This window comes from Gekko japonicus, unplaced genomic scaffold, assembly GCF_001447785.1.
Source record: "Gekko japonicus isolate JY-2015 unplaced genomic scaffold, Gekko_japonicus_V1.1 scaffold476, whole genome shotgun sequence".
In the NCBI taxonomy this organism is placed as follows: Eukaryota; Metazoa; Chordata; class Lepidosauria; order Squamata; family Gekkonidae; genus Gekko; species Gekko japonicus.
Genome location: NW_015175984.1, coordinates 855,539 through 883,089, shown reverse-complemented (window position 1 = coordinate 883,089; position 27,551 = coordinate 855,539). Strand labels below are relative to the sequence as shown.

At 43.3% G+C, this 27,551-nt stretch overlaps 1 protein-coding gene and 1 non-coding gene across 2 annotated transcripts in view; both read right to left on the bottom strand.

Moving 5' to 3' along the window:
- BRIP1 (BRCA1 interacting protein C-terminal helicase 1) overlaps nucleotides 1-27,551 on the bottom strand; it is a 191,537-nt gene that overhangs the window by 155,662 nt on the left and 8,324 nt on the right. Inside the window, exon 6 of the mRNA XM_015426280.1 lies at nucleotides 1,413-1,436. Within this exon, the coding sequence (XP_015281766.1) occupies nucleotides 1,413-1,436 (24 nt within the window). The remainder of the gene's footprint in view (nucleotides 1-1,412; nucleotides 1,437-27,551) is intronic.
- On the bottom strand, nucleotides 25,481-25,552 carry TRNAT-CGU. Its single transcript has one exon. It is a non-coding gene; the product is annotated as a tRNA-Thr (tRNA).

Below are 27,551 nucleotides of genomic sequence, written 5' to 3'. Positions count from 1 at the left end.
TTCAATCTTTCCCAGCATCAGGGTCTTCTCCAGTGAGTGCTCCCTTCTCATTTGGTGGCCAAAGTATTTGAGCTTCAGTTTCATTATCTGGCCTTCCAGGGAACAGTCAGGGTTGATTTCTTTTAGGATTGACTGATTTGATCTTCTTGCAGTCCAAGGGACTCTCAAGAGTCTTCTCCAGCACCATAGTTCAAAAGAATCTATTCTTCGGCGCTCGGCCTTCCTTATAGTCCAACAAATAAGTCAATATACAATATTCCACAACAAAAATACAGAGTATGAAGCTGCCATCCAGTAAAGAGCCTCAGAAAATTTAATTATTACACTATGGAGAACCTGAATGCCCTCCACAGCAGATTTTTTTTTTTAAATTAAAACCCATTTGGCATTAACTTTTCTTTCAGGAAAGTATATAAAATATAAAATAAAGACAGTAAAAGCTGAGCATTTTTCCCCCAAAAAACCAGTATTTTACAGGTGGCCTTAAAGGTTTTTCTTAAAAGGTTCGAAATTGGTATAATACTACCTTTAATAAGCACTTCACTCTCTACTGCAGCTTTAAAATGTTACCTTTTACTAAAAACCAACATCAGGAAAGTAGTAAACTGGGGCTGATTTTATAGTAACCTGTAAAATAGTATAGAACTGCTCTGCAGTAGTCATAACATTTCTCAAAGCCACAGACGCCACCAGCAAAAAAACTAAAACCTTTAAGAAGGTGTGGGCCTAACCTGGGGTAGGAGAGAGAGAAATATATGAAAAACAGTTACAATTATAACTTTAGCAATTGAGGTCTGTTTTATTTAAGTTATTAGGCAGGAATTTCTCCCTTTAAAATTTTTTTCTTGCAGAAATCAATCTTTTACAAACACAGACTTTGAGGACGAAACTTATATGCATTTTAAAGTATACTAAAATAAAAAGCATATTACATTAAAAATTAACTGACGTACAAAGCTGCCTCCCATTCATAATTTTTATGGGAAGTTTGTACTTTGGGATTTGTGTCCATAATGTGCGGAAAGGTTATAATCAGAGTTTGTCCACATTTTCTGGCAAGCCAGACTAACACCTTCGTTTAAGCACTGCATATCCAGCTTAGATAATGAATTTTAAAAAACAGGCTTTTCTAGCTGGTGAAGAGCACTAGCAAATGAAGTCAACTAGTATGAGCTTGCTGAATAATAATTCATATTGTAGGGAGGTTTTGTTTATTGCTGCATAGGTTTAAAAAACTGCTATGTAGGTTAAAAAAAATGTGATGGCTGACACATTTTTGGTTTCCTAAATTAAAACTGGTGACATACTTCACTCTGAAACTTGAAAACATTAACTGTTAGTGTTCGTAATGCTGAAGAATTCTTCCGTTTCTCTATAATCAGGAGTGAATTAATAATCCACAGACATTCAACAGTCATAGCAGAAGAACTACGTACCTACAATGAAGGCTCACTGGATGAATTGAGGCCAGAAGAACTACTCCTGGGTAGATTCCCATGTGGCTATGTACCCACAGGAGTCTTTACTTACTTCGTATGATTCACTATCATTTCCCTTATGGCACTGGGAATTACTGGACCCTTAGGCAAATGCAATCTGTTTTCCAACTCTGTATTTAATAATTTTTCACCCTTCTAAGAAGTGGTGTAGGGTAAACTAGAGCAAAAAAAGCAAAACAACCCCACAAAATTATTTTAGATTCCCTCAACTGTGTCTAACAATCTCATAATCTCAAAACAAAAATGTGGTTTTGGAGGGTAGGGATGCTGAATTCCAATCCTCAGACCAGGAAGAATGTCTTTTTTAGGGCAGGAAGATCCTGTAAATGAATTAAAAGCTATTGCCGAACAAGGATGAAAACTGAGGCCTCCCAGTCTGCATGATGGCCTCCATATTGTGGTCTGCACATGCTGCAGAAAGGAATGTCCACATAACTGTGTGATATTCAGCTGCACAGTGAATGGTTGCAAACATTCTTTAACAGCTAAACAAAAAATATTGCATGGCAATTTTAGGCTATCAACAGCTCCTGCCTGGGAAGTCATTTCAGGTTTCTGGGATAGGGTAGGGACTAGATAATTTGGGGGGTGGGGGGATGGAGAGACAAGATTCATAACAAAGTTCAGATTGCTATGCTTGGATACTCTCAAGATTGTTAAAATCAGCCCTGACCTGGATAGCCTGATCTTGTCCGATCTCGGAAGCTAAGTAGGGTCAACTCTGGCAAGTACTTGGATGGGAGATCTCCTTGAAATACCAGAGGCAGGGGCAGACTTTATTCAGCCACCTCTCTGAATATCCTCCAGGCCCCCGGGAGGGGTCAGTCATAAGAGGTCACCAACACACACACACACATAAAAAAGATTGTTCAAATCAGTGTGTTTAAGAATCCTTTGTTATGGTTATTTTTTATATCTCATATTCAGAGTGTGGAATAATCTCACATAATTACAAATAGTTAGGGAGGGAAAGGGCTATCCACTATTTCTCTTGAATTCAGGCTAGAGCAAGTAATAACTGCTGTCTTTCTCTGTTCTGCTCAGTCTCATCTCTACTGAAATCCATTTTGCATGAATTTATCCAAACCAGCTTAAGTACACCCAACAATTATGGTCAGTCTTTGCATTATGGTTAGTTTCACAGTTTGTGAAGAAAAATCAGTTTAAAGCCGGAAGCTTAATTTTACTTTTGACTTAAAATTGGTTCCCACACACATACAGTATTTGTCTACATCTCTCAAAAACTGGGAATTCAAGTACAGAAGAAACTTTAGGTACCAACTCACTTCTAAAGAATAAAATACGTTATTTCAAGAATTTCAAATACACACACACTTACAGCCAGCATTTCCCAAGCATGTTAACCAGTACAACTTTATAAAGCCGCCTAGGAAATTTAATGCAGAATTGTTTCAGGGCATGCTCTAACTTTGGTCTGGGTAATAAAAAAAAAAGCCACCTACAAAGTACTTGGCTTATGCATCCACTTTAATGTTGTAATAAAAGAAAGATGTTGGTGTATGGGAGAGCGGTTTCAGAACAAGCTGTCCATAAGTTTCTCTCCTCCTCCCTGCGGGACCGAACTGCTGCCAACTCAGCAGAAGCCGTTAGCGGACCACCAAAAGGCTGACGGTAGCCCCAGGGTCGGCCCTACCATTAGCAGGGTAAGGTCACCCACCTCACAGGCAAAACGTTCTGGAATACCATTAAAAGGCACAAAAGTGCGAGTTATTTAGCTTATTGTTACATGTTCTCCACCATGGGAGCCACCCTTTGGATTTCTGCCCAACTATCTGGGTCTATCTGCAACCTGATTTGGTAGCCCCTTCCAGACACAGATGCCCTGCTCTTGGTCTTCTGCTTTTCAGAGCCTCTTGCTGATCCCTTTACTGGCCAGAGATCACTGCTGACACACAGGCAGAACCCGGCCTCTCATCCCCCTATCTAGGCTAGATGGTGGGCCCCTTCACTAGTGTCACAGCCAAAGGAAACCAGCCTTCCATTTGCTGTCACTGCTGCTTGTTACGGGGAATGAGGGAGGAGTGGAAACTAGCTGTTTCTAATATCAGATTATTATGATTTATTATCTGATCCCAACATAACATTTTATAAAACCATCTTTGTTGTTTTAGTATCTTGGGTGTGGGGAGCAGTTTGATGTATTTGCTGCTACCTGCCTTGCAATTAGCAATATTCAAGTAAATAAAATAATAAATAAATCCGCTGGAGTTTAATCCTCAATGCTGATTGCAGGTTAAAAAGAGCGACCTCCAATATTTCTTTTCCAGCCTGCAAAAAGAAGCCCCCGAGCTGTGGAACTGTCAGATTTAAAAATGGCGTGGAATTTTTTTTTTTAAGTCCAGATAAATGTAGCTGAACAAAATTGCTGCTTATTTGCAGTCTGGTTTAACTTCACTGTTTAACTTCAGAAGCATACAAACTGGAAAGACCTTTGATATTTTAAAACAGACAGGCTAAAATTCTCCTTATCATCATTTGGTAGCCTTGGTTTTTGTAGAATATGACTCCCACAATCAGAACCAGAAGTTAGTGGGGTCAGTTAGTTACTGGGGCCCAACTCCATACAGAAGTTAATCAACTGAGAACCAGAGCTGCCGTTTTGGCTGTGCAGTGATGTGGGGACCAGCCAGGTCTGAGGAAAGGTAAGAGTGTGTCCCAGAGTTTCCCAGAATGACACAAAGATTTCTGTAGGATTCTTCTCAGCTTACAAGCCCTGCTCTCTTTTGCTTCCCAGGATAGTTAACAGAGTGAGTTGTCGAAAGGTTCCCTAAAAGAAGAAGACATCAGCACTGGAAGAAGAAAAATACAAAACAGAACAGAATTAAAGGCAATGTCCCAGGAGAGGAAACAGAATTGCCAGGGTTTTTGCCCAGTCTTTATACATTTTGAAAAACGTTCACGTAACCATGGTGGTGCGACGCTAGAGCCGCCTAATGGAGATCTTCCCCGCCACCAGCAACACCAGTCGCCCAAGCAGCTACATGATCAGAAGGAATACATTTGAGTGTGGATAGATTTCATGGTCAATGCCGTTTCGTAGCCTCCTCCATTCCAAAGGACAGGGTTGCCCAAGATAAGCCAGTTTAGAAGGTCAACGATTATAAAGGCGAAGAAATGAAACATCAGAAATGGAAGGCAAAATTGAATGCAAAATAAGGCTAAACAAACAGCAGGGTTATGATCCTTGACATAAGACGCGATAAGAGCTCCCATGATATCCTCCATCTACATATCACTGGAAACAAAGCCTGCTTGGTGGTGAATGCCTACTGTGAGAAATCTCACACAAGTACACCCTGCCGAGATAACTGAAGTGGCATTATTGAAACTTTTCAACTCTTCTTTCCTCCACCGCAGTCTCCCCCCTCCAAGTGTTCTTTTTTTAAAAGTCGGTAGTCTTCAGCTTCTTGATTAAACTGCACAAAGCAGCTGTTTATCCACTTACAGTCACCAGCAGGTGAACCCGATTCAATATTTATCACCGGCTTTCACAGATCACCGCTAACCAAGCAAACGTTTTAATTAAGCTAGAGCTTGCTTCAAAGAGCTCATTCAGGACGTCAATCAGCCAGGGGAAGGGATCGGATACAGTGTCAGGTGAGAGTGTGTAATACAAATCCGCAACTTTCTTCATCCCATCGGTGGTAAGTTAGCCTGTCCGAGGGCCCACACTCTGATTGTAACAGACCGCCAGTCTCCTGGAATGTGTAACTGAAGTCACTCAAACCCCATTGTGAAGGTTGTAAGCAATATGTTAAACTGCAGTGGGCTCGCACATTAAGACAGATCCTTTTCACAGCTGTTTCTTGATACTCCAAGTGTTTGTTACACTACTCTCCATTTACTGTTTACTTTCTTTACCTAGTGTAAGTGGGAGATTCCTTAACGCAGCTGCCCCAGTTCTTTTTTAAAAGACTGTGTTTTAGCAGAATTAATCAAGAGAATACCTCAATGGTAGCATTACCCCACCAGCACCTTTTATAGACCGGTACTAGAATTCTGAATCAGACGTGGATCCCCTAGCCTTGATGAAGGAGGATGCTGAGAACAACCCAAGTGTTTTAATGTAAGAAGACAGCTGCAGTGTCTGCAGAAGAACACAAAAACACACAGCTACACATTGGATGGGCTGCATTTCCACTGAAGGTGCCCTCCTGGAAAACATTAGCGAAGGCTACCAAAGGCCAAGAACTCTGTTCAGAAGTTTCCTCTCTTCACAACATACTTCTTGCAACTTTCATCTGGAAGGAAAGAAAGACCATCCATACTGGGCTTCTTCTAAAACCTCAAAAGAAATCTCTTCCAAAGGATCACAACATGCCCCCACCCCCAATTAATTCCTTTATGCTATAAATGGTTTTCTGAGAAGGGGCTCCATCACACTGCTTTGAAGAAGTGCTGTCCAGAAGACTTTTAAGGAAATGAGAAGGGGGAAGTCTATGGAGTCTCTGTCATTACAAGGACGAACGGCTACAAACTGGCCCCTTGTGTACTGAGACTGGGAACTGGAATGGTTCTAATAGCCTGCTTGAAAGTGGCTGTGGGAGCAGAAACCTAGTAAGTTTCAGGAGGGAGCACATACCTCATTTATACAGCAGCAAAAGTATGCCTTTTGCAGGGTGCAAGACAGTATGGCACTGCCCCAAAGAGCTTACAATCTAAAGTTTTGATACATGGGAGACCAGAAAGGAAGTGGGCTGAGGTGAGAATAAACAGGGGGGAAGTCACATTCTGTTCAATTATATGTGCCGAAGGCCAAACATGCAAGACTGGAGTTCTTTCACTGGAACTCCTAACATGTGAACTGGCCTTTAAAAGCTCTGGGGAAGCACAGCTTTTAACTCCCCGTCTTCACAATCCCGTTTGCTACGTCAACCTCCTCTCCACAACTGCTTTAAGTTTCAGCAGGGGGAAAAAGACAGACACATGAGAATCCATAATGTGCCTGTCTTTTTCCCTATCACAGCCTAAAAGTGGATGTGATCAGAGAAACAGCAAAGGTTAACTCCGCTTTCCCCAACCCTCATCCACACACAACTCAATATACACTGGGAATTCCAGTTTCAGAACTCTAGCATCTTGCATAATTTGGCCCTTAGATTTAATTTCAGTAGGGCAGCGAGACTAAGGGGTTGTGCCAGAGGTCTCAATGAAAAGTTGTGTTTTTTAAGGAATTGAGAGAAGCTTCCTTATACAGGAGAGCAGCTTCTGGTCTACAGGGGGGGAAAGGTGTCATCATTTGAGGGAGTATGACACCTTTGGCTTTTTGAAGACTAACTTTTAATCTCTATACTGGTTCCAAAAAGGGATATGTTGGCACCAGGAAGGACTGAGGCATCGGGAAGCCTGGTGCTGCAGTCCTAATAAAATGCATCATGGAAAGAGTCAAAGTGAACAGGCTTTGCTCATGTTCAGAGTCTGGCTGACTCCCATACTTAAGAACGGGAAAGCTTTTGGATCACAGAACGAGCCAGCTTTTGATCCTGGCTTTCTTTTTTTGTTTGGTCTGGTAGCTTCCCAGTTTGAGGGCCAAAACATGCTCTGTGTGAAATGGTCCTTGGAAGACAACTTAGAAACCACCGTTAGTGCAGAACACAGACGCCTGGATTTGGAGCAGAGTCAGCTGTAGAGAACGTGCTGTGCCGGCACTGAAAAGACCTCCTGGAGTATCAGACAGTTATTCAAAACATTTGCATCTCACCATCCTCCTCCCTACCTAAAGATTCCAAGGGCACCTTAAAAACAGGACAATAAAAAACACATCTTGAAAACAATTCTCTAGCAGAAACGATCTAAAATTCCAACCTCAGCATTAAAAAAAAAAAGGTAAAACAAAACAAAATCAATAAAATTACAGCCAGCCAAGGCAACCAAACAGAAATAGAAGTTTCTAGGTGTTGGTTTAACCTTTTAGAGATCTAAATGGCTTGGGTCCAGCAGTCGTAGGGGAAACACCTGCTCATAAATGCCCCTTAAGTCATAGATTCAGGACCGAGTCATCTACTGCTGCATCAGTAGGGAAGCTAGTTCTGCGTAGGCAGATCCTATGTTTCTTCAGTGCACATGAAAGCTTATACCGTGAATAAAGCTTTGCTGGTCTTATTAAATGTGCCACTGGACTCAAACTTTGTTCCGTGACAACTCTAAAAGGAGATCACAGGTGGCCGCACTGGTCCAAAGCAAAATCCCAAAACAAGAGCCATGCAATAATCTCTATTAAGACCAAACAAAAGACACATAACAGAGCGCACGCCTTCAGATTATCCAGATACCAAGCATGTTTGCATAAGTGAAATGATCATGCAGGCCCAACCTGAAGACAGCTGCATGCTTCAGGGAGAAAAATCGCAAATCTCTCCGTGCCGTTTGTGAGAAAGTGTGCTTGCACACGAAAGCTTGTCCCTTGAATAAAACTTAGTTGATCTTAAAGGTGCCACCAGGCTCAAACCTTGTTTTCCCCTTGCCCAGACACACAAATAATTTTTTAAAAATTAAGATGTAACTTAATTGATTTAAGGTCTTTGCTTGGTACCTGTTGGGGCCGTCTCAGGCCACCCCATGTGAAGGACATGCCTGGTCAGGTTAATGACCCTGCTGCTTCCCATGCCAGTGCCACCTCTCCAGGTCACAATCCCCCTATGTGTAAGTTGGAAACAAGACTGGCCTGCCTCCCAAGGCTGTTGTGAAGGTAACAGGGGAGGAAAATGTTGCCATCAGCCCCACAACTGAAAAGATGGAGCATGATATTATTACTCTTGACAACACAGTTATAATGAATCGAGTTCAAAGATGATTGCCCATAGAAGAGCAAAAGCCAACACAGAATAGTTAGGCATACCATGAGGCCTGTGTATCAACTATGGTCTGTTCCCAGATTTACAGTCCCTTGGAGCATTCCAGATGTCCAGAATTTGCAGGCCATCCCCACACCTCTTTGTGGGAACGTCTGTGGTCCACACAGGCTCATCAACAGTGGGGCTGGGGATTGGAGAATGTGTTTTGTTCAGAGCTGCCCCTCCTCTCCCCAAATTCAGAGGTGCATGATAGAACTGGCTCTAGTTTTAACAACCACCCAACATGGCCTCCTCCAGCTGAAAATCCCCAAGCATGGGATATGCAGCTTTTTGCTACTGCTGTCAATCTTAGGAGGAGTAAACAGAAAGGGGAGAAATAGAGAGCAAAGAAAGAAAGAGAAGAAAGCCAATAGGGGAAGAGTAACAGGGAATGGGCCTCATGAAAGACTGATCAGAAATGCTTTCCCACACTTAATGCAGCAGTACCACTCTACTGAATTAATAAACATGTACAAGTGAATTATCTGTGCACCCCTGAGCAAGGTTCTTCTTCAAGTAACAGGTGAAAAAAACAAAGGGTCAGTTTCATTCTGTGTCCTTAAGACAAGAAATGATTAAGAGGTTTAAGGGTATTCTGAAATCACAGAAGCGGGAAAAGATGCAGGGCATGATACAAAAAGAGTTTGGCTGCAGTTTATTAGCAGCAGCAGCATCTTTATTTATAGCTCACCTTTCTCACTGAGCCTCTAGGTGGATTACAATATACGAAAAGCTAATTCAATCAAACAATGCAGTAGGCTAGGATTGAAGAGCTAGAAAACAATGCAGCTCTAAGGCAACAAAGCAGTCAATGTAGGCAAGAACTGCCTAGGGCAACAAAGCCGTCTAAGGTTTCCCATACGGTAGTGGGAAAAGGCACTGATAGAAGACACTGATGTTGAATTGTAGTAAAATGTAAGAAACATGTAATAAGCATTGCAATACAATACAATTGAAGCAAGCTCCCAGACTGAACTACCATACCGTAGTTCTGATCCCTTCATAAAAGTGCCCTCCCAAACATTTCTGTTTCACACAGTTTGTGAAATGATAAAACCCTCGGTAGAGCCTTCCTGATGGGCTCAAGCAGACAGGGATGTGACTCTGAAAAGCCACTCCAGGAATTTAGATGATTTATTTGATTGGTCTTTCAGTGCAGGATCACACACAGCAATAGGGTTAGAAAATTCTGAAAGCCTGCATAAACATAGAACAGAATCCTCAACAGCTACTTACTTGCCTTTGGCTAGAAAGAGACACAGCCAGGTGACCCGGCAGACAGCTGTCTCTGTTTTATTTTGTAGGCCATGGTTGCACCATGAGCAACAAACACAGGTATGTATCGGCAACCGGGGCCAGTAGGAAAAAAACACCTGAAGGCTAGGAGCTTCTAAACTTTTCTGAAAGTTGGCCCAAGTAAGCATGTGTGGCTGTGCTATTTTTACTGAACTACACCCACTGTGTTGAAACCTTACCTCCCCCAGAAATGCCAATCCTTGCTTGCACACAATAGGTCCCCCTTTAAAACAGCCATCCTTTGAAGATAAAAGGTCTGATTCAAGCAAAAAATCCAGTGCTTTTACTGTTAAATGTAAATGCAATTCTTTTTTTTTTAACAAGTTGTAGATCTCCCGATTCCCTGCTCCATCCTTCCTCCGCTCCCTTCTTATCCGGCCAGTGCTTAGTCTTCAATTGTTCTGATGGAAATACATGCTCCGTGGACTTATAGCTAAATACAATCTCTAAAACCGATATACACAAACACAATGTGCATGTGTGTGTGTTTGCATGTTCGTTTAAAGGGCTCCAGTTTTTGTAGTATAATGTTAGCATAAGGGGGGAAAAAACCATTAAAGGGCATACTGTCAACAAACGCCGCGCAGGCAAGATGCTCAGCCACTCTGCACAATCGAAATATGACAAGAGGGAAGCATTCACTCATGGTGCTCACTCTCCTCTCTTCTTCCAAGCTGCAAGGGATGCTTGAGATTTCTCTTCCTAGAAGCCGCTCATTTCAAGGGCAAAGTAAGGTTAGCATGAGCACCCAGAGGAAATGCTCGCAATTTCTCTCTCTAAACTTTTTAACTGGATCATCTTCTGTATGTGATTTTTCAGCAGTATCAAGAATGAACATCATTCACAGGTGGCTTCGGCTGCTTACCAAGGAAGAAAGGGTAGAAGCCAGAGTGAGAGAGAGAGATTCCTCCCAAAACACTGAGGCTGACCCAGGTCTTCCAAAAAATCAAGTCAATACTGGCTTGCAGTCAAAAGCACTTGTACAATTCATGCACCTGTATTTGACTTTTGTTGTTGTTCAGTCCCACAGTCGAGTCCGACCCCCCGCGACCCCACGGACCAGATCACACCAGGCCCTCCTGTCTTCCGCCGTCCTCTGAAGTTGGCTCAATCTCATGTTTGTTGCATCTATGACACTGTCTAACCATCTCATCCTTTGCCGTCCCCATCTTCTTTGACCTTCAATCTTTCCCAGCATCAGGGTCTTCTCCAGTGAGTGCTCCCTTCTCATTTGGTGGCCAAAGTATTTGAGCTTCAGTTTCATTATCTGGCCTTCCAGGGAACAGTCAGGGTTGATTTCTTTGAGGATTGACTGATTTGTTCTTCTTGCAGTCCAAGGGACTCTCAAGAGTCTCCTCCAGCACCATAGTTCAAAAGAATCTATTCTTCGGCGCTCGGCCTTCCTTATAGTCCAACTCTCACAGCCATACATGACTACTGGGAATACCATTGCTTTGACCATGCGGACTTTTGTTGGCAGGGTGATGTCTCTACTTTTTATCATGCTGTTTAGGTTCGCCATCGCTTTCCTCCCAAGGAGCAGGCGTCTTTTAATTTCATGGCTGCTGTCACAGTCTGCGGTGATCTGGGATCCCAGGAACGTGAAGTCTGTCACTACTTCCACGACTTCCCCTTCTATTTGCCAAGGAGTGATGGGGCCGGATGCCATGATCTTAGTTTTTTTGATGTTGAGCTTCAAGCCCACTTTTGCGCTCTCCTCTTTTACCCTGAGCAAGAGGCTCTTTAGGTCCTCTTCACTTTCTGCCATTAGAGTGGTATCGTCTGCATATCTGAGGTTGTTGATCTTTTCCCCAGCAATCTTAATTCCCGCTTGTGATTCATCCAGGCCAGCATTTCGCATGATGTACTCTGCATATATATTAAATAAGCAAGGTGACAATATACATCCTTGTCGTACTCCTTTTCCTATGCTGAACCAATCAGTTGTTCCATATCCGGTTCTAACTGTCGCTTCTTGGCCCTTATACAGGTTTCTCAAGAGACATGTGAGGTGGTCTGGTACTCCCATCTCTTTAAGGACCTGCCATAGTTTGTTGTGATCCACACAGTCAAAAGCTTTAGCATAGTCAATGAAGCAGAAGTAGATATTTTTCTGGTACTCTCTTGCTTTCTCCATAATCCAGCGAATGTTGGCAATTTGATCTCTAGTTCCTCTACCTCTTCGAAACCCAGCTTGTACTTCTGGTAGTTCTCTATCCACGTACTGTTGAAGCCTAGCTTGTAGGATCTTGAGCATGACCTTGCTAGCGTGTGATATGAGTGCAATTGTGCGATAGTTTGAACATTCCTTGGCATTGCCCTTCTTTGGGATTGGAATGTATACTGACCTTTTCCAATCCTGTGGCCACTGTTGCGTTTTCCAAATTTGCTGGCAAATGGAGTGCAGAACTTTAACAGCATCATCTTCTAAGACTTTGAATAGCTCAGCTGGAATACCATCACCTCCACTAGCTTTGTTGTTAGTAATGCTTTCTAAGGCCCATTTAACTTCACATTCCAGGATGTCTGGCTCGAGGTCAGTGATTATACCGTCGTGGTTGTCAAGGACATCGAGGTCTTTCTTGTATAGTTCTTCTGTGTATTCTTGCCATCTTTTCCTAATCTCTTCTGCTTCTGTTAGGTCCCTACCGTTTTTGTCCTTTATCATGGCCAGCTTTGCATGGAACGCTCCCTTGATTTCTCCAATTTTCTTGAAGAGATCTCTAGTCCTTCCCATTCTATTGTTTTCTTCTATTACTTTGCACTGTTCATTCAGGAAGGCCTCCTTATCTCTCCTTGCTGTTCTCTGGAAATCTGCGTTCAGTTGGGTAAATCTTTCCTTTTCGCCTTTGCCTTTCGCTTTCCTTCTTTCCTCTGCTATTTGTAAAGCCTCATCAGAAAGCCACTTTGCTTTCTTACATTTCTTTTTCTTTGGGATGGTGGTGATTGCTGCCTCCTGTACGATGTCACGAACCTCTGTCCATAGTTCTTCAGGCACTCTATCTATCAAATCCAGACCCTTGAATCTATTCTTCACCTCTACTGTATATTCATCAGGGATGCGATCTAGGTCAAACCTGAATGGCCTCGTGGTTTTCCCAATTTTCTTCAGTTTAAGTCTGAATTTTGCAATGAGTAGCTCATGATCTGAACCACAGTCAGCTCCAGGTCTTGTTTTTACTGACTGGATAGAGCTTCTCCATCTTTGACTGCAAATTATATAGTCAATCTGATTTCGGTGTTGCCCATCTGGTGATGTCCATGTGTAGAGTCGCCTCTTAGGTTGTTGGAAAAGGGTGTTCGCTATGACCAGTGTGTTCTCTTGACAAAACTCTGTTAACCTTTGCCCTGCTTCATTTTGCTTTCCAAGGCCAAACTTGTCTGTTATTCCAGTTACCTTTTGACTTCCTACTTTAGCATTCCAGTCCCCTATGATGATGAGGACATCATTTTTTGGTGTTAGTTCTAGGAGGTGTTGTAGGTCTTCATAGAACCGGTCCACTTCAGCCTCTTCTGCATCAGTGGTTGGGGCATACACTTGAATTACTGTGATGTTGAATGGTTTGCCTTGGAATCGGACAGAAATCATTCTGTCATTTTTGAGATTGTATCCCAGTACTGACTTCTGCACTCTCTTGTTGACTATAAAGGCCACACCATTTTTTCTATGAGATTCCTGGCCACAGTAGTAGATATAATGGTCTTCTGAGTTAAATTTGCCCATTCCTGTCCACTTTAGTTCACTGATTCACACTTAACTTTTAAAAAAAGACATTTAGGATAGTTCATATAGAAACACCTAATCTGGAGCCTCGCCCCTTCCTTACCCCTCTCACACGCACTGCTTCACAGGCAAAGTTCCCCCACTGCCATCCTCCCCTCCCATGCTTAAAGACTCACCCCCATAATGGGGAAGGAAGAAGAAGAAGAGATTGGATTTATACCCCGCCCTTCACTACCCGAAGGAGTTTCAGAGCGGCTTACAAGCTCCTTTCCCTCCCCCTCCCCACGACAGACACCCTGTGAGGTAGGTGAGGCTGAGAGAGCTCTTGACAGAAACGGCTCTTTTTCAAGAAGAGCTCTTATCAGAACTACGGCTTGCCCAAGGCTATCCAGCCAGGTGCAAGTGGAGGAGTGGGGAATCAAACCCGGTTTTCCCAGATTAGAGTCCGCGCACTTAACCACTACACCAAACTGGCTTAGTGAACCTCTAAATTTCTTGAGCAGGTTAAGACTCAATGGCAGGAAACCTGCCAATCGATCTTTCAATTTTAAAACATTTTCTGACAATTTAAACTGCGGGGAGGAGCATCCATTATCAACAGGACTGGGGGGAGGGGATTTTCCCTACGAAGCTACCATTTGCCTAGCAATGAAAAGATGCAGGTCCCACAGAAAACTGCACTGGGAAAGGCAGCGCTGGGAAAGGGTTAAACACAACCAGAATAAAGAGATCCACGGTTGCTCTTGACACCGTCAAAATCTAGCTCCTCTTCAACTCTGATGTTAAAATGGAGACTGAAACAGGACTGTTCAAAAAGAGCTCTTTTTATAAAAGGAATAGAACTGTGGTTTAAACGTCCAAAAATGTGAAGTTTTCCCCCTTAGTATTGCTTACTGGGCAGATGATGCTGTTTTTATTCCATTGTTCTCTGATGCTGAAATCCAGTTTCATTGCACTGTTTGCTGTATACCCTTTTATTGCGCTGTTTTCTAATTCTGTCATCTGCCTCATCAAGAAAGGCAGACTGTAATTGAAGTAAACAAACTAACAAATAAATAAGCATGATATCAATTAAGCAAGAGGGCCAAGTATATAACTGGCAGGGCTTTGGCAGTCCCTAAAAAAACCCCAGATTATTTTAATTTCAGAAGCTGATTTTTGGGTTCAACGAGCCCAGAAACAGCTTGTACCACCCAGTCTTCAGGCCTGCATAAACTGTCGATTTAACGTGGCTTATTGCAGAGCTTCATCTTCAAAACATCCTCTTCCCCATTAAGTGTAATCTATTTTCTAATCTTTCTCCTGTAGTAGCATCCTGAAATAATTAAGCCCTTTATATCTACGGAGATGAGTAAGAACTAGATTATAATTAACTTTTTCATTAGTTCAGAGTGACTTTAAACAGATTTTGAAACCCGAGTCTTGTGAACTTTGAAGTCTGGAAAAGGTAACAAGGCTGGCTTGTTATGCTGCATATTTTGCTTGCAGGTTGACTGTAGTACAGTACCCGCAAAAAGGAACACTGGCCCTCACCTCAGTGAAGTGTGTATGTTAGAACAAGCCTCTTTAACGGAGCGGGCAGCCCCCCTAACTAGCAGCCCACTCAAACAACAGAAACGATCAGTTAATCATACCCCTCACAACTGGCCACAAAAAGGTTCATGGAAACTGACTGTTGTATAATAATATGATGTTTCATCCTCTATTCTGGTTTTGTTCTCACAAGGAGAGGCAAGGGTTTATGTGGGACACTCAAGCCCCAAACTCATCCACAAACATACGGAGATCTGGCTTTTGATATTTCACAGGCATTTCACACGTCTGAGCCTGTCTTCCCAGTTATGAGGGCTAGAAACTTGCTTTCACAGCATAAAAGATGCCTGCCTCTGTCCTTGGACAGTGAACAGATCTGTAATCCATAAGAACGCACACAAGCAGCTGACCAGCCAAGTGTAAACACTGTGGGAAGTGGGATAGGATTAAAGAGGACTGGAACATCTGCGACCATCTAAAATGACCAGTGACCAGGGGTAAAGATGTGAAGGCCCAGAAAAAACCGGAAAAATTCGGGGGGGGGGGTTCCTGAAGCTTTTGGTTTTTTCTGAAAAATTGAAAAAAGAAAAGAAAAGAAATTGATTATGGAACATTTTATTTTAATATGACAAATAAAATATTTTAAGACAAGGGGTTCAAATATTTTCCAAATCATTTCTAAAAAATATGTATGGTATCAGATTGATCTAATTTCTGCGCACTGAGGACAAGCAAGTCCTAGGTTACAAACTGAACTCTCCAATGCAAGAACAAGATGCATTTCTTCCTTTAGGAGGCACTATTGTCGCAAGAAAAAGAGAAGAAGAAGAGAAGAGATTGGATTTATACCCCGCCCTTCACTTGGAGTCTCAGAGCGTCTTACAAACTCCTTTCCCTTCCCCTCCCCACAACAGACACCCTGTGAGGTGGGTGGGGCTGAGAGAACTCTGACACAAACTGCTCTTTTTCAAGGACAGCTGTGCCAGAGCTTGTGACTGACCCAAGGTCACATCAGCAGGTGCAAGTGGAGGAGTGGGGAATCAAACCTGGTTCTCCCAGATTAGAGTCCGCACACTTAACCACTAAACCAAATTGGTTTCAGGGTTAGGGTTAGGGTTTTTTTGCATGTGGGTGGGTATTCTGTTTGTAATAATTGTTTGGATACACTATATTTTTAATATGCTAGTTGTGATAATTTCATGCCAAGTAAAAATGTCCATAGCCATATTTTATGTTCCTAAAGTAACAGAATGACTTTCAATCTGTAAAGGAAAAAAGATGTGCTAATGTAGCATTTTTTTTAATTTTTCCAAGCTTCAAAATTTCCGAAATTTTACATCTCTAACCGGGAGGGGGGGGGTACTCCAAAGCAAAGCTATATGTCACAGCATATGGAAGCAGCCCTTATTTAACTGTATTTTACTTGACTTGGGCCTCTTCCTGGATCAAAGTTGGGGTAGAAATGTATTTATTTATTTCATTTGTGCTCTGACCAATGGGGGACTGAAAGCAGCTTATGTCGCTGTCTCCTCCATTTTATCTTCACAACAACCTTGTGATGTAGGTTAGGCTGAGAGGGTGTGACTGGCCCAGGATCACCAGGCAAGCTTCCATGGCACCCGTGGGGATTGCAATCCAGGTCTCCCAGATACTAGGCCAGCACTCTCAACCACTACACTACACTGGCATAACAAGCCAGCACACTATGTAGGGGAGCCGCCACCACTACCATCACTACCATCATTAATAACAACAGAAGCCTGGTGTCTGGTCTACTATTACTAGCCTGTGCTCGCCGACCGAAACAGAGAAAGACCAACGAGCTGAATATCAAGTTAATTTATTGACTTTATGAGGCCATGTTGATATCATAATTTAATTGCTAGGACTTTAATTGTAAATTGTTGTAATGAATTGTTAAGGAATTGTTTTATGAATTGTTTTTAGATGTTTGTGATATTTACTGTTAAGATGTTTTTATGATGTTAGCCACCCTGAACCTGCTTTGGCAGGAAGGGCGGGGTACAAGTTTAATAAATAAATATAAATAAATAAATCCAATCAACAAACATACGGAGAATCCCAGAAGTGCCACGCTCTTTGCCTTTCCTGACCTACTACCGGTTTACAGTATATACAGAACCCTGGATACAATCTGCAAACCAAACATCCCACCTTAAACCATAACTACCTATGTGGTGCCGGTGAAAGTGCTGACCGACCACCTTTCACCAAAGCCCACAAAGTGAACCGAGTGCATGGACTTTTTTGTGCGGGTCCAGGGGCCGGACAAGCTGGCCTCCGAGTTCTTGGCCGGGCTCCAGCAGGCGGCCACCAGGTGTTCCTTCCCCCATTTGGAGGACACCTTGCTGAACCAGTTCCTTTTGGGTCTCCGGGAACCCAAACTCCGTAGGAAACTGGTTAGCCAGGATGACCTGACTCTAGATAAGGCGCTCAGGGAGTCCGCGGCCTACGAGAAGGCGCACCAAGACCGCCGAGTGCGGGCAGTCCATCGCACGCAAGCAACGCTCGAGTCTGACGACTCCAAGAACAAGGAAGTGCTCCAGGTCTGCCGCCACTGTCCCTCCCAGCAGCATCGCCCCGGGGAAGCACCACTGGCCAAAGCCCCCTCTGCATCATCCCAATGCGCCAGCTGCAGGGAAGCGCACGAACGCCGGTTCTGTATATATGTGCAAGGCCCGCCATGGATTCTGGCCCGGGTGGTGAGAGTCCGGGGACCCAGGTCCTACGACGTCTCCAGCGAAGACGGCCAGATACTTCACCGCCACATCGATCACCTGCGGCGACGGGTACTGCCACGCAACCCCAAGGACTGCGAGGACCCAGACACCCCGGAGACTCCCACTCCGCCTCAGCTACAGGACGACCTGGCCCAGCGAAGTGAGGTTTCCGGCGAGGCCCCTTCTGACCGTAATACCGGGCCCCGAGAAACAGCGCTACCAGCGCCCCAACCGCCAACACCGCCCATCTCACAGCCGAGTGCTCCAATGTCACCTTCTGCCTCGGTTCCCGCACCTCGTCACTCTACGAGAACCCGTAAAGCTCCTTCCTACTTGCAGGACTGTGTGTGTGGGTGTCTTTTGGACCAAGGGGGGAGGGGTGTAATGTATCCATATCAGACCACGTGCGCTGCCATTTCGCCACGCGGTCAGGCGAAGTGACTGAGCTTCGCTCTCAGTAACAATGGAACAAGCGGATCCTAGCCGGCACCTTATCGGCAGGCTAGGCTCCTGGCCAAGAGCCTATGGAACTCTCGGCCACTGTAAATAGCCTATCACTTGTGTGTGGGTGTGTTTGGGGAGCGGGGTTTGTGCACATATAAACCAGCCTGTGAGCTGGGAACTCTCGTCTTGTTCTGAGCTGAAATAAAGTATGAGCGCTGAAATCACTAGTAAGTCTCAGTACTTTTCACACATGTACACTAGCATTAAGAACGAGCACAGCGCAGTGCCTAAGAGTGGGGGGGCAGGGAAGTCCCTGGTTCAAATCTCTCCTTTGCCACAGACCCGCAACTCATTAGCAACATGAGGAAAAACAACACTGCCACACCCTTCAGGATCATCACAACAGTGTATGGGGAGAGAATACTCAGGACAGTTTCAACACCCCCCTCACCTGGCACCAAACATCAGACTGTTAAAATAATAACAACAACAAAAGCAACAGCAGCAGCAATAATAATGTGTGGGTATACCATGAATAAATACTGGCTTGCTTGAGGCTATTTACTTCTGAATTGACTTTCCAAAAATTATATTTTTGCTGGAAGCTGTTCTACGTGACATATGCTGGAGAACCAAGATGTTTTCATTAAGTCGCTTCAGGCAGAATGATTACAATCAATGTTCCCTCTAAGCTGTGGAGTCTTGTGAGCAAGAATTCTACTTTGTGAGCGACTGGCATTAAAGGTGTGAGCAAGCGATCTGGCTACTGCATAAATTAGTTTGCTCTGGAGCCATCCTTCCTGAGCTAAGACAAAAACGTGTGAGCTGGAGGCTAAAAAACTGTGAGTTAGCTCACACTAACTCAGCTTAGAGGGAACACTGATTACAATAGCTTATTTATATATTAGTTTATTTGACTTTATTTATTTAATTCATTAAGCAACTTGATTACAATAGTTCTAGTCTTCGTGCTTGACATTTCTGTTCTTCACAACTTTTTTGAATACTTCCCCCTGATTCTCTTCCCTCCTAGGCTTATCACCTGTCCTCACTTGGCGCTACTCAGGGCTTCTACTCTTGCTAGAACGAACACCCACTCAACGGTGGTTATGAGGGGCCGCTTTTAGTACCTTCCTTATCCTTGCTAAATAGATTCAATCTCTCATATTTTATCAGAATGACCTCTATATTCTAATTTAAGATGCCATTTTATTTTACCCTTGCTGGTAAATGATAGTGATTTTTAACCCAAGCAGGGTGGTCCCCTTCCTACTCTCAGATCAAAATCCTAATATAACCTCGGATGCTGCCAAAAAAAGTTATTCCTTTTGTCTTTGGGGAATGAAATAGAGATTATAAATGAAATTTCAGATTGTTATACTGCTCAAGGCATTGAGTTATAGAGTTTTTACTGGACAAAGGAAAGGATTAAGTCATTTTTCAAGGCTCCACATATTTTATGTCTCTGCAAGTTCATCAGAAACATTCAAAATCATCTATCTGAGCAAGAACTTGGTACCCTTGAAATAAGAACATATAAAGCTCCCTTATACCAAGCCAGAACACTGGTTCATCAAGTGGAATACCCTCTAGCCTGCCTGGCAGAGGATCTCCAGAAAGATCTTGCCCAAAACCTACCTGATGACCCTTTGTTTAAACAGAAGCTACCAGGGACTGAGTTATGTACAGCACGTGCTCTACTACTAGGCCATTCCCACATTTTTTTAAAAAAATCAAATTTCTAGTTCTCATGGTTGTAGAGAAAAGCTTGGAAAGCAGCAGGATGCAGCTGGCAACTGAGACAGAGAAGCACACTGCAGAAAACTCCTGCCTGAATGTGACTCTCTGCAGTTTGTACCTGCAGCAGAAAACATGAGTTTTCCTAACTTGCTGTGTGAATAAGCCCTCGGAAATCAGTTCTGTGAGTGATCGTTAGATGGGTCTTCCTTGATACAAAATCTGGATCTAGTTTTGCTGCAGAGTGCATTAAATATTATGGGATAATTGGAAGACACCTGACAAAGCAAACTTGCTGAAGGTTGGATCTGTTTAGTGCCAGGATGGGAGATTTGCTGGGAACGGGGTGCGTGCCCCCTTGAGTCCCATGGTGGAACAGAGGTGTGATCTACAAGCAATAAATAATATTTATTTATTTGATTCCATTTATACCCCGCCCTCCCTGCCAGAGCAGGCTCAGGGTGGCTTACATATGAATTAAAACCCATAAATAATAACAGAACAATCATAAGACCATATAAAACAATGCAGTATAAAATAGTTCAATATCATAAAGTGCTAGCAATGACTACTTTAATAATAGTTGTCCTCAGCGCTTTTTTCGTTTCAGTGCCAGTGCTCATATATATACGGTTGTGCCAAGGTCTACCAATTCCCGCCCCCCCCCAATCCCGCAGATCCCCACTAGACAGCTTCTGAAGGTCTGCTCTCTCTTTCGCTGGTTGAATGAGGCAGGCTGGGGAGAGGCCTGAAAAAAGGTGCCAGTTACTAACACAAGAAAGAGAACAAACACAGGATTGTCCTTCACTCTAAAATCATCTCCTGTATTTCCTAAGCTTATTCTGCCTGCTCTCAAAAGGAAGACCGCCAACAAGAACTCTGGACACAGTAAGAAAATTTGTAGGGAATGGTCTCTAACACAACCAGCTCTGCAATTCTGATCATCCTTGTGGACACTTAGAAGACTGGGACAAGTGTAAAAAAATGGATGATGGTGGAAAGAAATGAGCCCTCTCCCTCTTCTGCTGCAATACCGCAACTACTCCACAAAGTTTCTAAAAAGTTCACCCATAAACACATGGTTGCTCGGTAGGTGAGCTCCCGCCCATGCCAAGCTCTGTCTCCTTCTCGGTTACTTGTGCACAATGCTATCTTCCGGTGTGCTCAAAGGGATCTGTTTCTTTACTCTCATTTTTCAAAGCTATGATTTCTGAGTTATCAGGAAAACGCAAGCGGCCACCCGCACATGCAGCCCTCTGGACATTTCCTTGCCATTTCAAAAGGCGATTTATCTAATAATTGGCACAATCAGGTTCATGAAAAGGAACTGCACTAATAAACTGCTAGTTCAAAGCAGAACCAACTAATTGCCTCAGGGGACGAGTTTCTTTAACTTATGCTTTATAATTCAGGTGCTTGTTTACAGGCTAAAATGCTGTACATATAAATATCACCAAGTTGTGGTTTATTGTTGCTAACCATAGCGGCTCTGGGCTGCCTCAAAACTCTTGATTTCTGTGTGGTTTAAAACAAAATTGGATTTGAAAACCAACAGCACCCCCTGCTGACTCCAAATTAATTCACAGAGCATGATAGATTGAAAATGTCTACAGCCCCTTTTCTGAATATTTACAAAATTTACAACCCATTCAACCAGCCGAAATGCAGGTCCTCTTCGGCAACTCTAAATGTATCCGTTTGATTTGCTTGGAATTTCAGGATGTCAGGCATAAACTGTCCATGGAAATAATGTATAACTGAAATAAAACAATGGTTCTTAAACAATGCTTTAAAAATTCTAGTAAGGCCATAATGAAGACAGAACAAGAAACAAAATCCATATAATTTGAAAAGGAAAAGAAGATTTTGCTCTTGTTACGACCATCGGTTTGGTTGAGCTGGAGTTGTATGATGGTGGGACTAAGACGGGAGCCCCTGGTTTAAATTCCACTCAGCCACGAAACTCCCTGGGGGAATCCTGGCTAGATTTCACTATTTCACAGGGTTCTTGGAGCAGGAGATTACTATGGATGCTGCCTTTTCTTCCTTGGAGGAAAGGTGAGATTTTTTTTAAAATGTAATATCTAGCTGCCCATACTGTGAATGTAAAATAAACATTAACAATTTCCCCCCTCCTTTTTTCTTAGCTGGCAAATAAATAAGTTAATTTTGCAATAAAGGCTGGAAAAATATACTATTTTTACAATGAAGTACTGCACACACACAAGCTTGTATCCAGTCAATCACATTTTTAAGATCTTGCTCATTCTTCAAAAATCTCACTGAGGTACACGGTCCTATCCTCTCCATTTTCTTCTCACAAAAGAACACTGTACGATAAGTCAGGCTGACAGAATGTCACCTCGAGGTCATCCTGAGAGCTTCGTGACAGAATACACATCTGAACTCAGGAGCCAGAAAAGATTCTTGAGTTTGAGGATGTGTTCCTGGAGGCCAAGACCAAGTTAATTCATGCTGCTGGATTCCCCATTACCATGTACGGATGTGAGTTGGACAATGAAGAAAGCTGAAAGGAAGATTAATCTGAAATGTGGTGTTGTTTTACGGCTATCTCAGACCGCCAAAAAGACAAATCAGTGGGTTCTAGATGAAGTCAAGCCTGAACTCTCCCCAGAAGCTAAATTGACCAAACTGAGGCTATTGTACTTTGGGCACATTATGAGAATACGAGAGTCACAGGAGAGACAATAATGCTAGGAGATGTTGAAGGCAGCAGGAAAAGAGGAAGACCCAACATGAGACTGACTGACTCAGTGGAAGAAGCCACAAAGGCCCTCAGCTTGCAAGACCTGAGCAAGGCTGTCAATAGTAGGATATTTTGGTCAGTAATTCAAAGGGTCACCAGAAGCGACCTGACGGCATGCAGCACACACAGTTCCACTGTGGCTTCCAGGCACAGCTGAAACACTCCACGACAGCCTAGGTGCTAGAAAACTGTTCTTTTTATAAAACGGAAGCAGAGAGTCTCCACAATTCTCTCATTTTCTCATGCTTGTGTAGAATGGCAGAGGACACAGAGCCTTGTATAAGCAGCAGCCTGATGCTGCATCAACTGCAAGCACTCTTCCAGAGGCCTTGTCTAAATGACTGTAGTGTTACCAGCATGGTGTAGCGGCTAAAAGCGGCGGACTCTAATCTGGAGAACTGGGTTTGATCCCCCACTCCTCCACATGAAGCTGGGTGACCTTGGGTCAGTCACAGTTCTCTCAGAGCTCTCTCAGCCCCACCTACCTCACAGGGTGTCTGCTGTGGGGAGAGGACGGCTGCTCTGAGACTCCTTCGGGTAGCAAAAGGGCAGGGTATAAAACCAACTCTTCTTCTTCCTCTGAAGAAGGAAAAAGGCATGTCTGCCAGCCTATGGCACTTTCCTACCTTCCTGCCCAAGTAAACAGCCAGGGACAAGGAAGATGAGGAGAAACAGTTTGGGAGCCAACCATTCCTCCTTGCACTTCCAGCATTCCCAGAATACTCTGTAGTCCAATCAATACACCTACACTGTGTTAAACAAAACAGATTTACGCCAACTGAGAGTTCAATAGGAGTGTCATACATTATTAAAAGTTTATACATTGATTTACAGGGCCAGATTTTTCTGCTGACATGCTTTCAGTGCAGGGGGAAAAAAATCAATGGAGCTACCTTGGCAGAGAACCTGACCCATTTGCATTTAATGGGGATTTTAAAATAATCCCACACTTAAAGAAACAGCTTTCACTTGAACACGTCTGGGCTATGAGTAATAAATCACTTAACATAGTTTTTTTTTGTTAAATGGTTTTAAAAGCTTGCAAGATTCCAGTGAAATCAGCAAGAACAGCACACAAGATTGTCAGAGGGGGAATCTTTTTGTGGCCTTTATATTAAAGGTGAATGTCTGACTCGCAAATGCAGCCATGGTCCCTTGATCACTCGAAGTACACCGGGAGTCAATTAAATCTGTGAAATCTCTCCACCCTAAAGAACCTTGTTTGAACATGAAAGTCACTCCTTCTACGGCACCATGGGGAGGAAACATACTGGGGGCCCCTTTGCCAGCAACCTGTAGTCACTGCAAGCCCAGCAAACGGAGTTTCAAGGACACCCTGCAGGCCACACCATCAGCTCTGCCAGAGCTCAGTGGATTTCCAGGGCTTTCCCATCAACCTCTAAAAAGGCACAGGCTCAGAGCTTGTCCAAGCAACTCATACCTGGGATGAGAATCGCTCCGTTTCTCACATGTTGCTTGGCAGCTCAGACTTGATCCCAGTCTAACGAGAGTTTGCCTTTGCCTCTGGCTCCTATTCTTGCCCAGACTAACTACACCTCTCCTCTGGCCCCCGACACCGAGGATTCAGCTCCTGCCAAAGGTTACTCTCCATGCCCACAGTTAGTACCAATGGGTTGGTAGCCCTCTGTGCCCCACACCTGGCTGGCACAGCACACCCCGCAGGGACAGGTAGACACTCAATGGGTGACTGAGCACACACACGTGAGCCAGCCTGAAGATTTGTTTTCTTCCAAACAGGAACATCTTTTAGGAACTTATTCCCCTCCCCCCACATCGATATACAAGAAAACTAAACCCAGCAGACACCGGGAATTTTTTTAAAATGAATTTGTAAGCTTGAATGAGAGACTGGGCTGTTGTGATGTCCAAAGGGACAGGGTTCACCAACAGTCACTACTTTGTGAAGCAATTTGGCTGAAGGAATCCTTATTGATTTCCCATAACCCTCAGCTCAGCTGCTGCTGAAGGACTTTAACTATAGAAGCAACTTAATTGTGCAGTCTCTGATTTTCGGTTAGACACTTACAAAAAAGCACAAAATCAATAAACGTTTCCCAACTTATTAAGTCACTGTGACAGCTGAGGTCATTAACTACACAGCACAGAAAGCAAGTGCATTTTGCTCGTGCCAGTAATAGTCCCAATATTGCAAAAATCAGTCTTGCACCTTAAAGATGTACAGATTTATTACAGCATACACTTCCCCAGACTAGTTTTCCTATATATTAGCAGGACCAGCCAAAGCAGAGAGGCAGACTAAGCAAACACAACAAGACTGAAACAACAGTACAGAAAACTACCTTTTCACATCTGCATATGTGGAACTAGTCACCAGAATATGGGGTGGTGGCCACTGGCTCAGACAGCTTTGGTGTAGTGGTTAAGAGCGCAGACTCTAACCTGAGAGAACTGGGCTTGATTCCCCACTCCTCCACATGCAGCTGCTGGTGTGACCTTGGGTCAGTCACAAGTTTTTTCAGAGCTCTTCTCTCAAGGGCAGTTCTTGAGACAGCTCTCTCAGCCTCACCTACCTCACAGGGTGTCTGTTATGCGGAGGGGAAGGGAAAGGAATTGTAAGCCACTCTGAGATTCCTTCGGGTAGTGAAGGGCAGGGTATAAATCCAATCTCCTCTTCTTCTTCCTTACAAAGGGGATTAGACAAATTCATGGAGGAGAGTTCTACTAATGGCTCAATGCAAAAGCATGGTGGTCAGAGATAATATGTACATGAACACACGAAGCTGCCTTATATTGAGTCAGAATGCTGGTGCATCAACATCAGTATTGTCCATTCAGACTGAGAGCAGCTATCCAGGGTCTCAGGTCAAGGTCTTTCACACTACCTACTGCCGAATCCTTTCAACTGGAGATGCCAGGGATTGAACCTACAACCTTCTGCATACGAAGCAGATGCTCTTCCACTGAGCCACAGCCCCTCCCATAACTGTGTATACCACATGTTTCCTGTCTCATTACCAATGCTGATTTCTCCATGCCTATTAGCCCTCTGCATATCTGACCTAAATCCAATCACACCTGCTATTGTCATTCACTTGCTATTATTACTTGCCAGCTAATGTCATTCAGCATCTGAAATCACTCCACTTCCCAATAAACAAAACAGATGGACTTCGATTCTAACCGCATCTGAAGACGTGAGCAGTGACTCATGAAAGCTCATACTCTGTCATGTATTTTGTTAGTCTTTAAGGAGCTACTGGACTCTTGCTTTTTTCTACTGTGTATACCAGGTGCAGAATATGTATTCACCTGTTGAGTTTCTATCCCCTACTCCTGAGTTTTACACACATCACTGGTGAGCTTCTGCTAGATGCTCGACTAGCTAGATCCTCGGTTTTGTAAGGCACTTAGTTTCTTAAAAAAACAAGCTCAAGGTATCAAAAATATTATTCCACAGTGCAGGTATTATTATCCCCACAGTCACTTTCACTTGTGGTAGCTATACCTCAACCATTACAATGCAAAAGGAGCCATCTTACAAAGCTGAATAAATCTGTCTCTCTCAGAGAGATGGAAAAATTCAGCAGAAGCCGGTGCCTGGCTGCCTACAACCCATGAGATAATCAACAAGGCTTCTGATACAAGAGAAAGGCTACAGTAGGAAATCCATACAGGGCTGCAGTGGTACCCACAGTGTTCCATAACATTCTAGCCCGAAGCCACCCAGATTAGGAGATAGTTGTGAAACCGTTCTTTATCATTCAATTGGTTGTTGCTGTGATGCAGGTCCAAGAGGTCTGGTCACCAGTCCTCTCCCCACACATATCACTAGTAGTAAACTAGCATGTTTCTGTGTGCTCATCCATCGTGTCCACATTTGTCTGAAGCTTTGGGAGTCACAAGCACCTCCAGGCAAATTCCTCTCATTTAATTCTTCTTAATTACCATTGTATGTATTAAATTGTTGTAACCCGCCCTGAGCCCGTTTATGGGATGGGCGGGATATAAATGTGAATAAATTTTAAAAAATAAAAATTAAAACTTTTTTTTTGGGGGGGTGTCTTTAAATGTTGAGTTTGACTGCAGTAATGTAAGGAGAGTGATAGGGGGAGATGAGTGTGCGGTGACTGGTTGATGACGGAGAGTGTGGGAGGAGGGGTGTTTGGGAGGAATCTGTGTGTGTCTATGAGGAGATTCTGTGATATGAGAAAGACAAGTATGGTAGAGTTTTGAAGAGAGTCTGTGTGACTCTGAGAATTATGAAGGATTCTGTGTGTGAAGCCTGAAGAGAGAACATAGTCTGCGTGACTATGGAATTCTGATTCTATTCTGATTCTATTCCGTGATTCTATTCCGTGTGAATAAAACAAAGAGACTAGCCTGTCAGAGTGGAGTTTGGGGTTTGAGAGACTGTTTGTAGCACCAAGCTTTGCCAGTTAGTATATTTACAAGTTCCTTTCATCAGCAGCTGTTCAAAATAACCAGAAACCTATTTTGTTCTTTATTAAATAAATCAATTTTTGTTCAAAATTATCCCAGAAATCAGTACAGTACTTCCTCAGGGCCACATAGTCCTCTGAAGTGTCCAGACCCTAGGTCATACTACCAAAAGAGAGAGATTTGGGGGTTTTAATTCTTGGTGGCAACAGGAAACTACCAAGTTTATATACACAGAGAGTGTTTAAAGGTAAAACCTTTTTCCCTATAAGCAAGGACGTCACAACCAAAGTCATAAACAGCGAGCCATCACACTCTCATAGGGAAGCCTGAAGGTTACTACCTGAATTACAACTTGATTTTACTACAGCTACCAAAAAATTAGCCACCTGCAAAATTACTTGTTTATCTTCATCTCTTAGTAACCAAGAAGATGTCGCTTCTCGAGAAACAGTCCTGCTTAAAAATCAATTCAGCTCACACTTGAAAATTCGGGGCAATCCAAAAGAATATGATCTGCAGCATCAATTTGGTTAG